The sequence below is a fragment of the Maylandia zebra genome, linkage group LG2 (genome assembly GCF_041146795.1).
Source record: "Maylandia zebra isolate NMK-2024a linkage group LG2, Mzebra_GT3a, whole genome shotgun sequence".
In the NCBI taxonomy this organism is placed as follows: Eukaryota; Metazoa; Chordata; class Actinopteri; order Cichliformes; family Cichlidae; genus Maylandia; species Maylandia zebra.
The window spans coordinates 37,154,370-37,167,394 of NC_135168.1; the positions used below are offsets into that span (position 1 = coordinate 37,154,370).

Consider the following 13,025-nt stretch of genomic DNA (forward strand, 5'->3'; position numbering starts at 1 on the left):
ATATATATATATATATATATATATATATATATATATATATATATATATGACAAGGTTGGTAAGAAAATTAGTCAGGCATTGCTAGTCGCGGCAGAGAAATGTGGATTTTACTGCAACAGTATCTGTCTCACAAAAAGCATTTAGTTTAAGCGGAGAGCTGTGTCCGCAGCAGATGCCCAAGCAGTCTGTTTTCGGAGAACTTAAGTATTCAAAAGACTCAACAAGCTGTTCCTCCGTGCAGATTGGAAGAAACTGAAGTCTGAGTTACGAGTGAACAGATCTTCCTCCATACTGCAGCACTAAAGCCAGGGTGCACTGGTTAAGCGACTCAGATAAACAGGTCTATCGCTTCCCATTACAAGCCAACCACCTTTGTCCTTGCTGGTTTACAGTGATTTGGAACCAGTTTGACATATGCAAAGTCTGCCCAGAGAGGCAAATTACAACTCAACACTATTATGTCACTGTCCCTCTTTTTTGCTGACACTGTAAGTCTATAGCAGATAGTAAAATCGATACTGAAAAAAGCCTTTATTCAAAGATCAGTGATTTGGTGGTCCGTGCACCAAACAATTGTATTCTCTGTCTTCTTTGATTAACTTAACACAAAAGGAAAATAAAATTTTGTCCGATTTTTTTAATTTATTGATTATCTGTTTCCCGCTATGTTTTTGCTTTCACCTTATTTATTGCGTGGGCTAATGTTCCCTAAATGTGTTCTTGATTGACATGTTGCTGGGGACTGTACAGAAATGCTTTTATTACTGGAGCATTTTGTTGGAAATGGAGGTGTTATCTGTAGCGTGTGGATGTTGATTAGTAGAGTGAGATTTTGGGAGGTTTACCATATGCAGCTGAGTTGAAAGGTTGGACTATAATGGTCAAAAAAACAAATGAAGTCATATTGTGATTGTTTACATGGCTTTGAAAAGAGGGAGGCTACAGGTTGTTTTTTTTTCAATGCCTCAGCCTCTTTCTCACTACACACACAAACAGGATGATTGAACATCCTAAAAGGATGGTGAGAGGATGCTTAAGGATTTCTGAAAGCATTTGTGGCTGCTGATCAAATCAAGAGAAATGCACAGGAGGTCTGTGTTTGCGCGCGTGTGCATGACGTAGAGACGCGACAAGTTGAACTTACTGAGTCCGGGTCGCTGATGGACACTTGCTCTGAGAAGCGCACTTTGGGCGGGTTTGTTCGCAGGCGGGCCTTTTTGGCTGCACTTATGAAGGCAGATTTAGGTGACTGAGGATGAGAAGAGAGTGGGAGAGGAACTCAGCTTAGAGGATGAGACATAAATGAAAGAAAAGCCCCCCCGACTGCTGGTGCTAAAGAGACATATTGGAGAGCAGGCTAATGCTACTGCAATGCGACAACTGGATAAGTGCAAACTTTTAACATTAGCCTTACCCCATTTTCAGTATTTAAAACTGGTTGTTTTTTTAACTAAATAAAATTTTTTAACACTTAGTATTATCAGTACATGGATAATGAGCTTTCATGCGCTTTCATAATGTCAGGGTTTCACCATCTAACAATGTCCAGTTTAGTCAGATGGTTAGTGGTGCTTTTCCTTTTTCTCTGTATTTATCTGTGCATACACAGAAGAGTCTTTATTTAATAAGGTCTCATGTAGGTGCTAATATGCTCACTTAGAGTTCTTCTGAGGGGTGACCAGAAAAAGAAATCACTCTAGCGTGTAAAGCATGGCAGCGAATACTAATGTGTGTCTGCACTGCATTGGTGTGTACTATTATGAGGGAGAACTGTATAGATTCAGGCTGAAAGTGGAAGTGTTTATTATTGACTGATGAGAAGTAAGAGAAATCCTGAAGGACAGGAACAGGAAAGAAAGCGATTTTCCCAGCTTACTACCTGATGGGGCTGCAGCACAGTGAGAACTATCGTGTCTTTGCAGCGTCTATGGAACAACAGAGAATGGAGTGGGTTAGAAAATGCCAAGGACTGCACGGTATTTGGAGGCCCCCAGTTTATAGCTGCCGTCTCCTTTGCCGTTCTTCAGCTGCAAAAGTGACTGACTCATCCGCAGGTTTGGGTTGATGTAACGCATCGCCAGCAATAAGAAACACTTTGTTCCTTTTCACACTCACCACTTTTACTCCCCTTCACCTGCGCTGCTGATCACCTGCCCCCGATGCCACCCCCTCCTCCCTCCTCCCTCCACCCCCCCTCCCTCCTGGGACAGTAAAGGATGTTACCTTACAAGGTCTATGACTCTCTCTCGGGGCGCGTCGCTCACCGTCTCCTCGTTAATAGCCAAGATCTGGTCTCCGGGAAGAAGCTTGCCAAAGGAGGGGCCGTCTGCAAATGAAACGGGATACCATATGCATGCAGCATAGAGAAACCTGAAATCTGAATGCTGGCTTTCTCACATACATGAACACTAACCAGCAGAGACGGAGCGTACAATGACAGGTCTCTGGCTGCCTGCAATGAAGCCGAAGCCTTGAGTCGGGTGGCGCTGGATGGTGACCTGTCGAGCGGAGGCAGGACTTAGAGTACCACTGTCCATACCATCCTGGCTCTCCTCTAACATTGCAGTGCTATATAGAACACAGATATTCAGATATAAAAAGGGGCAAGTGCACACAGAGACAGTGATGAATGTGCATTTTGTTTTGAGAAAAACTAGTGCGAAAAAAGCACCATGTACCTGCGTGCGTTCGTGTGTCCATCCTGGACCTTGGCCATCCCCTGAGAGGACGGGGCAGCATGGGACAGGTTTGCACTGCAAAGGCTGCTTTCTGTTTGGCAATCATTCACCTGCTCAAAAGAAGGGGAACAAGGGGGGTGGGGGGGGGGGGGGGATGTGAGAAACTGAAATAAAAATTTTCCTGGTTTGACAGCAGCAAAAATACTATTTTGTTGTTGTTGTTGTTTTAATGTGCTGAGTTTATCTAAGCACATCTTGGAACACTGCTACAGGGAAAAATAAAATCATAAATGTGAAGCTGAAAAATGTAACACTCAAGATTACAATCCCAGACATCTTCAACAGCTGACAAGTTGCATTTGGCTTTGGTTAAGGTTGTTTGTTGTACCGAGTGAGTGTGCGGGATGCAGGTAAAAATGTAGGCGGTAAAATATATTTGTTAAAAGTACCTGCCCTTTGAAGCACACCTTCAGGAAAGCTGCACTTATCAAGGAACAGTAACATAATGCACACACAGGATGAAACACATTAAGGTCTCTGATTCTGCCAGTTTCTGCAAGTGTGGACCAAACTACTCCCGTGAACCACACATGCTCTTTTGCAGATGCCTGTGTGGGAGGCAGCGAAAGCAAGATTACTGAAAGACTGAGTGTGAATGTAGCATGTGGGTTTCTGTGTTTGTAGCAGAAAAAATGGAAATTATTGTGCGAGGGATAGAGAGCCAGATATTTATGCTCATATCTGTGATCTAGGACTCTGATGACTGCTGGCTAAAGAGAGAGAGAGAGAGAGAGACGCTGATTGTAATGTTAATGCTGCAGATGGCCCAAAACAGAAAGAGCATGACAGCACTGCTCAGGATTATTATGCAGGGGTACTGTTGAGAGCAAATACCTTTCTGAGTGCCACAGGCAGAGAACAAACTGTCAGTAGTCACATTAGTCAATAGTCCAGATTCATATTCCTGTCACTTGTTGTTTCTGATAACAGTGGCTTATGAGGGAGCACGGCTCATTTGCAGTTCCATTGATGCATTGCTGATCTCTACCTTGTGTCATGGTATCAGATGAGAGTAGATGTATCATAGATAGGCTTCATATTGTGCTCGGTCCATGACTAACAATCCATTACGCTGCATGTGCTTTGAATTTCAATTATGCTAATAATTTAAAAAGATTAGATTCATATAAAAAAATTTCTGTCTTCGACATTCAGCTAACTTATGAGGGATCATCCGTCTGTATCAAAGGTGCACGGCGGTGACAAATGACGCTGCACCAGCTGGTTCTGCCTCCAACAGAAGATTACCCATTTTTGATTGAGATCGGTTATTTTCTCATTTGACTTTGGCAGTGGATTCTGATGGTGCACTTCTCCCCCCAGTTATTCTTCTTTTCTCTGTCCCTCTAACATTTCACAGCTTCTTTCTTCACTTACCAGAAGGATACCCATTCTTATGAATCCTGACAGGCTGTTTCTCAGGTATGTGTGTCACTGCAAACACCTCCAGTGCAGTGAAAGGCAAGATCTGTGAACTAAGCAGGGAAACAATGGCCTGCACTTGTACATTTGTTGTAGAAGAGTCTATGCTGTAGCTAAAATTGCTCATTTCCAGCGATAACTTTATTATACAACTGCAGGTAACCGCTATGAACTCAGGGACAAAGGAATACATTCTCTTCTATCTGGTTTTCAGCCGATGGCTTTGAGAATACCACACAGATTTTACAGCTTTAGATTCCTCATTTAATTCAGAGATTAGTTTTGGTATTCAAAAGTATTGAGGAAAAAAACAGGACAGAGCAGAAGCGGAGAGATGAAGGTAGCCAGCGGACACTGAAGCTTGCACATCTGCAAAGATAAACAGCTATTCAGCAGAGGGGCCAACCTTTTAGAGAAGACACCGAGGAATTCTGTCAAGAAATGATCCCCAAGGGCATCGCCAAGCCTGTACGTTGCTATGACTACAGCTCTCAGTAGCTTGTTGAAGCTCGACCGGATGGAGGGATAGTGGGTGGATAAGAATAGCGATCTGGCCACTACAAGATATAGAAAGGGCTAGCTAGACGCTCTCTCATCACCCTGCAGTCACTGTGGCTAGATGCCAACACTTCCTCAGGCCCCTTGAGGTCAAGGCATCATATACCTGACCCTCCTCAGTGCCGCAGTCTGCAGCTGTCTCCTAGGCCTCAGGGTGTAGGAAAAAGGATCTTTTTACTTATCATCTTTCCAGGTCTGCACCCTAACAGACCTATCAGTAGTTTAGAGAGACGCTGTATTTCATAATGCTTAGTAGTTCCGAAGTAATGTCAAAACTGGCAACACTACACCAACCAGTCAGGCAGTCTCTCAACATTCAGTGCAGTCCATCTACATTAGGATAAAATCTAAATTAAGTTTGTTGTGCCGTGTTCCTCTTTCTCTTTCTTTCAATTCAATATTTCAATTTGTATTTGTTGTTGTTTTATCCATAATGTGTCTGTCCAGCTACCAGGTCTTGCCTGGCTTATATCAAACTTTTGCCCTTTTAGTATGAACCAATAAAAAGGTCTTAAAATCGATTTCAATAGAACACTCTACATGCACACTCTTTTTGGTCCTCATTAAAACAAAGCAGCAGAGTTTTATGCACTGTAGTTGACCTGTGGCTGTTTCTTAGTAAGATGAGAGAGGGGAACATTACAGTAGTCTGGGAAGATTGCAAGTTTGAGACTGGGAATTATAGCTGAGATACATGACATATATATATATATATATATATATATATATATATATATATATATATATTTGCCACATATAATTACATAAATGAAGCACGTTCAAAAGCACTTTAAATGTTATGGGTTTTGAATAGCATTTTTACAATGGGAATGATGCAGCAATAGCTACCACGGGAACATTTACATTATGATAACCCAAATTACCATCAAAGAATATATGAAGGGCATTGTAGACATTATAAAGAGAAATGCTCCTGTTCAGCGAAATTAGACATACCACTGAGAACTATCGAGGAGAGTTTAAATATGTTGTCTCTCCTGTAGCTGTCCACTTTTCTGTCCACTTAAAGTCCCTGCTGCCAACTTGCATTTGCTTAGTTTGCTCAGATGTTTCTGGTTTTTAACTTTCAGCTCAATTTATTGTCTGGATTGCTCCCAAACCGTCCAGCGGACGTTGTCTGTCCTTGTTAAACGCACTCAGCATTATCTAGGGCTAGGAAAGGATAATGCAGATACTCAATAACTAAATTCATTGTGCCTGTATGTCTGTCTAAGGACATATCCAGATCGGCCAATAGCATATTCTGGGAGCCTGAAAGATAAGTGGTGGAAAAGAGCAAATTTAGCTGAAATATCATTTTACATCACATGTCAGAACACGCAGACACAAAGGACATATATAAACTATACAACTTTGATAATGAAAGAAATGTCTTGCATGGCAACGTTATCAATTTGACTGTTTGTTGTGAATATTGCAGAACAATAGTCAAATAGCAAAACAGGCCATGGAGCTTTTTTCATGCATGAATCAATGAATGCAACGTTTTTTCTGCTTGTGCAACGTTATTTAAACTGAGTATTAGTTTAGGCTATTCCCACATGCGGTAGTTGCGGCTTATCCTTTTGGATGCGGCATCTCAAATGTTGATTCTTAATTACAATTTAATTATTATATTAATTACAGAATCAAAGAGTCAATTTCAGCAACAATTGGCATGACACTTACCCATGGCACTTTGATTTATCTGGCTACTTACCATTAATGCTTGAGGAATTTTCACTTATTTTACTGTTACACTAATTGTTAATCACTCTGATTAACTGAGTCTGCTAAACACTTGGAATATAACTTATAATATGAATGAGAGATGGAATCACAATCAGAAACTTGGGAGTTGTGCAGCACTAATTGGAAAGTGAGGACTTTTGTAAGGAGCTGAGTGTTATTGGATCACTGCCTTGAGAAGTCAGACAATACGTGTGTAGTATCACAGTGATTATTTGTGACTGATGGACAGGCCAAGCTTATGTTTTGTAGCTAAAGAATACATATTAGACTGTAAGGCATCAGCAATGGCATTTAGAGAAATGAGAGTTGGTTACACTGGTTTGGTTTATTAATAGGGTCCTTGCTAGCAAGCAATAGTACATTAACAGAATGTTAATAAAGCACTGTAGGGCTGTAGAGTGGGATCATGTTAATAATCCATTACAATTTGCCTCACATCCACCAAGGCCTTCAAGGTCAACTTAAAGATTATTATTATCTAATACTGGTCAAAAATGGACAAACGGTGTAGAAACTGACTCTTACCAGCATCGTGTGTACTGTCAACATATAAAAAATACTATATAAAAATGTAAATGATCATGTCAGGGCCACTGGATTGGTCTCAAGGTCATATAATAATCATATACAGAGCTATTTAAAATTATGTTTCTTACTTCCATTGTTTTGTATTGTTTATGGGGATTGTAAATATCATATTATATTATTATGACTTTGCTATGTAACTATTTGAATACATGTCAGTTTTAATGCATGTTCACAAGTATAATTTGGTTTAGAAAACAAAATAAATATGCCATCAAAGCATTTCTTCAATTGATATATCTATTATTAAATATTTAAATGAATTGAGTAAACAATGAAATGAATGTTACAAATGCACTATATCCACAAAAATAAAAATAGAATAAAAAAAGAAAAAACACAATGTACAATACTGTTCTCTTAAAAGTAAATATGCTCAGAGAGAGTGAGCTGCCATAGTGGAGGTTTGCTCTCGCTGAGTGCTTCTTGTTATATGTTTGCTTTGGTCAAAGAAATTGAGATGTGATTCCAGTATAACACAAAGTCAGGTCTGCCGATGGAGCCCTTTTCTATTCACAGTTGAGAGGAGGTTAACAGTGTGCACCTGTCACAGGTGTGAAAGAGTCTGGAGTCAGTGTGGTGAATGTTATGATGACTGCAACATCATCTGTGAAGAGAAGGGGGCACTAGGGGTGGACCTGCCTCTTCTGGTGTTCTTGGTTGAATGCCAGTCAAGCACAAGTCCCACTTAAAGACAGTGGTCCCTGATGCCATCATAAAGTCTGTCTGTGTCAGTTTAGACAGAAACATGCCCTCTGGAGGTCGTTTCTTTAGGCCTCCGGCAGTGCTCTTCCTGTTCCTCCTCACAGAAATGAGCAGCTACTTCTGTCCAGCTCTCCTTGTGTAAGAGCCCCTCTTCTGTTATCTCCTCCACACTCTTGAGAATGTGCTGGGAGACAAGGCAAACCTTCTCATGACACCAAGTATGGCTGTGCCCTTCTGGATGAGCAGCCCGAATAGGCAGCAGATATAGTGACATGGCACTAGCAAAAAGTGAAACTAGAGAGAAATCATTCAGGAGAGATGAGGAGACAGCTATGGTCTGCAGCCACCACCTGCAAAACCATTTCCTTTTTGAAGGATTGTTATGCTGTTGCCTCTCCGGTGGACCAAAACTGCTAAAATGGTTTATGTCTCCTAACTGGACAGGATGATATCCCTCTATTTTAACTTAAGTGCCCACATTTTTTTTTTTTTTTTTTTTTGAGCAGTGGATTTAAAGTGCATAGTGATACTACTAGTTCAATCGCAGACATCCTCTGTCAACCAAAGTTCAGCCAACAGTCTTGCCAACATTTTGTATCATAGGTAGCAAATCCTTGATTCTGGAGAAATCCTGTTAGGATTATGAAAGAGGCGACACAATAATCTCCTCAGTGTACTGTGAAATGAGCCTTCCCAGACAAAGATACTTTTTCTGTCACATGTTTGGCCTCTAGGAAATGTCAAACAGGAAAGTCATTTTGACATATCAGCAGCCATTGTCTTTAATCTGTTTTCAGTTGCAGGCTGCGATAAAACGTTCACTAAATATTTATGTTGTTTTGTTTTTTGTTTTTACAAAAGATTTTAGAATTTCTCATTTGCGATACACAGACAGACCTTTGCACCAAGAGAGCCAATCAAATGAAGCCATCGGCACTGGGCCTAATCCCTTCTGTCAATGCAGTCCGCCTGAGCCAGACGTGCAGAAATCCAACTGGGGAATACGACCCAATCCATTCTGCAGGGAAAGTGAAGGCTGATATGAAATTCTGTCCTGGACATTCTTTGCGATAAACTTTTCATTGTGTATTTTATCTGTAGGATTGAATCATTTAAAACCTTTTTTAGTCCCCTGGCTAAAATTGGAAGTAGATTGCACACTGCTTTTCTTCCTTAATCTTGCAAGTTCCTTCCTTCCTGTCCTTCAGTAAAACTGTGCAGTTTCATCCAGTCTGTCAAAAGAAACATATCCAAACACTTCTGTGACACACACACATGTGTGTGTGTGTGTGTGTGTGTGTGTGTGTGTGTGTGTGTGTGTGTGTGTGTGTGTGTGTGTGTGTGTGTGTGTGTGTATATATATATATATATATATATATATATATATATATTCATTCATTTTAAATAGCAATAACTACAGTGGCCCTGAGAGGCCAAACGGACTGCAACTTAAGAAAACACCAGCAATAAGAAAAACGCCGCAAGAGGGAGGCACCAAGATGGCGGCTTGAACAGTCGTGTTTTTTCAGGAGCTCCGAAAGACCGCAAAATTTACTAAGTAACTTTATTCTCTTTCCACTCGAACTATAACTATGGATGCCCAAAAGGTTATTAAGAATGCAAAGCTGCAATTTGTGCCGTCAAACCCCATTGTTAAGACGTCGTCGCATGCTAAAGTCAGTGACCATGGCTATGCTAGCACTGAAGCTGCCAACGTGGGCCTAAACAAGCGAGAACGGGGAACAGACTCGGCGCCGCCAACTCCTTCAAAACAACCGCCAGAGGAGAAAAGAACAAAATCTTCAGAGAAGGAAGATGATATCTCCAATAAAACTATTTTTGAAGCCATTATGGGACTTGACAAAAAATTTGAAGCACAACTGGAGGATATCAAGGAACAAAACAAACAAAGTGCAGCTATGGTTGCCAGCTTGGCTAAGGCTGTAGAGTTTAATGCTGCAGAGATAGTTGATTGCAAATTGAAAGTTGTTAAACTGGCAAATGCGAATGAACAGCTGCTTAAAGAAAATGAAGACTTGAAAAGAAGAGTGAGAGAACAAGAGCGCTACCGAATGAGGTGGTGCCTAAAACTGAAAGGGGTGAAGGAAGACAAAGATGAAAACATTAGAGTGAAGGTTTTGCAAACGCTTCAGAAGATTGCCCCTGACTTGAACTTAGAAGAGGCCGTTGATATTGTCCACCGCTTAGGGAAACGAGTTGATGGCAGAAACAGAAACATCATTATTCTATTCACACAGAGGCGAATTAAAGAAGAATTGTGGAGGCGCACCAAAGACTCTTCAACCTGCAAGCAAGAAGGCATCAGCTTCGCGGAGATGTTGCCGCAGGAGGACATACAAGATCGACAGCGCCTATGGCCTCTGGTGGAGGAAGCAAGACGTGCGGGTAAACGGGCCTACTTTCGTGGTCCACATGCCTTCATTGATGGACGCAAAGTTGAGGAAAGACAGGAGAACTAAAAATGACAAAAACTGAAATAGTGGAAACTTGTTCGCGGTCTGAGGAGCTCAGCATTTAGTACTTTTTTTTTTTCTTCTTTTTCTCACGTGGTGAGTGATATTCTGTCTATAGTTCATGTTGAATGTTAACATTTGTTTTGGTTCTTTAAATGTTAGGGGTTTAAGAGAATCTGTTAAAAGAAAAGCCTTATTTTTGTACTGCAAAGGTAAAAAATCAAACTGTATTTTTCTACAAGAGACTCATTCATCTGATAGTGATGTATCTTTTTGGTCAAACCAATGGGGTAGCAAAATCCTGTTTAGCCATGGCTCAACGAGGTCGGGGGGTGTAGCAATTTTATTCAATAACTTTCCCGGGGATCTTGTAATACAACGAACTGACTTGAATGGTCATTGGTTGATTGCTGTAATGAGAGTTGAAAGTTTGTTTTTCATTTTAGTCAACGTTTATGGATATAACAATGAAAGTCAGAATAAAATTATGTTAGAAGATATAACTTCAAATATTTTTGAACTTAAAGGTCGATACCCTACAGAATACATTTTAATGGGTGGTGATTGGAATATGACTCCTGATGAATGGACTGATAGATGGCCCTCAAGGACAGGTAGACCACAAAAAAATAACCTAATTATAGAATTTTTGATTAATAACAACTTGACAGATATTTGGAGAGTAAGAAATCCAGAAATTAAGAGCTTTTCCTGGTTTAAACCAAATGGAGCTTGTAAATCTAGAATAGACTATTGGCTAGGAAGTGACATCATTCTTAGCCACACTGTAAAAGTTGCAATGTCAAATGCACCTCTATCTGATCATTGCTTTATTGAACTGTGCTTAGAATCGGAAATTAGACAATCAAATAAAAGAACTTATTGGAAGTTCAATGCCAAACTTTTACAAAATGAAGACTACTGCAACATAGTCAAAAAAATTATAAAAGATATTATGGCTGATCATCTAATTGTAGGATATATCAATAAATGGGAATTCATTAAATTCAAAATTAGAGAATTTAGTATTCAATTCAGTAAAAACATAAGTCAAAAGCAAAGAGAATATGAATGTAAATTATTCCAAGAAATTACTTATTGCTGTAGTAAAGATGATCTAAATACCCAAGAAAGGAGTAAACTTATGGAGTTGCAAACTAAATTAGATCAGCTCTATCTAAATAAAGCAGAAGGAGCTTTTGTGCGTTCACGGGCCAAGTGGATTGAGGAGGGGGAAAGAAATTCTTCATATTTTTTTAATTTAGAAAAGAGCAGACAGAAAAGAAATTTTATATCTTCTCTGTTAATTGATGGCATTGAATGTGACGACCCTAAAATTTTGGAGAATGAAACTTATACATTCTATTCCAATTTATACTCCTCACAGTTCTCCCAAGCAGATTGTGATGTCTTTTTTGATCAAATAGATAATCTGATCCCTAAAATTGATGAATCATTTAAGGAATTATGTGAATCTGACTTCAGAATTGAAGAGTTAGATGCATCTGTTAAGAAAATGGCACTTAATAAATCCCCTGGTCCAGATGGGCTGACAGTTAATTTCTTCCAATTTTTTTGGGAAGACTTACGGGAAATTTTATTCAAAGCTATACTGGCCAGTATTGAAAAGGGAGAATTGATGTCTAGCATGAAACAAGGATTAATTACATTAATTCCTAAACCAAACAAAGATAAACGACAATTGGATAACTTAAGGCCCATAACTTTATTAAATACAGATTATAAAATTTTCTCTAGCTCAGTTGCAACAAAGCTCAAACAAGGGGTTTCAAGTATAATTAGTGAGACACAATCAGGGTTTTTGAAAGACAGGAACATTCATAATAATATCAGATTGGTTTTAGACTTACTGGACTACAATGATCTGATTAGTGATGACAGTTTTATTCTTTTCTTGGACTTTTATAAAGCTTTCGATTCAGTAGAACATCCTTTTATTTTAGAAACACTAACTCGATTTGGATTTGGGGATAAATTTAGGAAGATAATAGATATACTGTATAATGATATAAATAGCTCTGTGTCATTAGGCTATGGCACTGGTAAAAGATTTGGCGTCAAAAGAGGAATTAGGCAAGGGTGTGGAAGCTCTCCGTTGTTGTTCATAACAGTTGTGGAGATGCTCGCAATTCTAATTAAAAACAGCAGCGTTGCCGGAATTGAGATTATGGACAATTCTTTAATAATTAGTCAACTTGCGGATGACACTACTCTTTTCTTAAAAAATGAACATCAGATTCCCCTGGTAAAACAAATAATCACTACATTCTCAAAAGCTTCAGGCTTAAAGTTAAATTTAAATAACTGTGAATTATTGGCATTAAAGGAGTGTAATTCACAATTACTGTACGATATAAAGGTGAAGAGGGAGGTAAAATATTTGGGCATCACAATTTCAAAAGATCACAAAGTCTTAGAAAAAGTAAATATTTTAGATAATGTTGACAAATGTAAGACAATCCTAAATAAGTGGTTACAAAGAGACATCACAATTTTTGGAAGAATATTATTAACCAAAATGGATAGTTTATCTAGATTTATATATCCAGCTTACTCTCTATCAATATCGAATAAAGTTATTAAAACAATTAATAGCTTGAATTTTAATTTTATTTGGAGGAATAAGTGCCATTATATATCTAAAGATGATTTGGTTAAACCATACATTGAAGGCGGTGGAAATGCAATTGATTTTGACATAATGAATGGTGTTTTGAAACTTAAATGGTTAAAATCCTTCCTAAATAATCCACACTCCATTTGGTTTTTT

The 13,025-nt window shown here is 39.1% G+C and overlaps 1 protein-coding gene across 4 annotated transcripts in view; it reads right to left on the bottom strand.

The window, feature by feature from the left end:
• Positions 1-13,025, bottom strand: part of frmpd3 (FERM and PDZ domain containing 3) — a 102,719-nt gene that overhangs the window by 19,952 nt on the left and 69,742 nt on the right. For 3 of the 4 annotated variants that reach the window (XM_014412028.3, XM_076892082.1, XM_076892074.1), the window contains 5 exons: positions 2,679-2,788; positions 2,414-2,568; positions 2,224-2,326; positions 1,880-1,925; positions 1,145-1,249 (listed from right to left, as the gene is read on the bottom strand). In XM_014412028.3, coding sequence (XP_014267514.3) covers positions 1,145-1,249; positions 1,880-1,925; positions 2,224-2,326; positions 2,414-2,568; positions 2,679-2,716 — 447 coding nt within the window. In that variant the 5' untranslated portion in view covers positions 2,717-2,788. Of the gene's footprint in view, positions 1-1,144; positions 1,250-1,879; positions 1,926-2,223; positions 2,327-2,413; positions 2,569-2,678; positions 2,789-13,025 lie in introns of those variants that run through there. The other variant, XM_004540972.5, reaches the window with a different exon arrangement.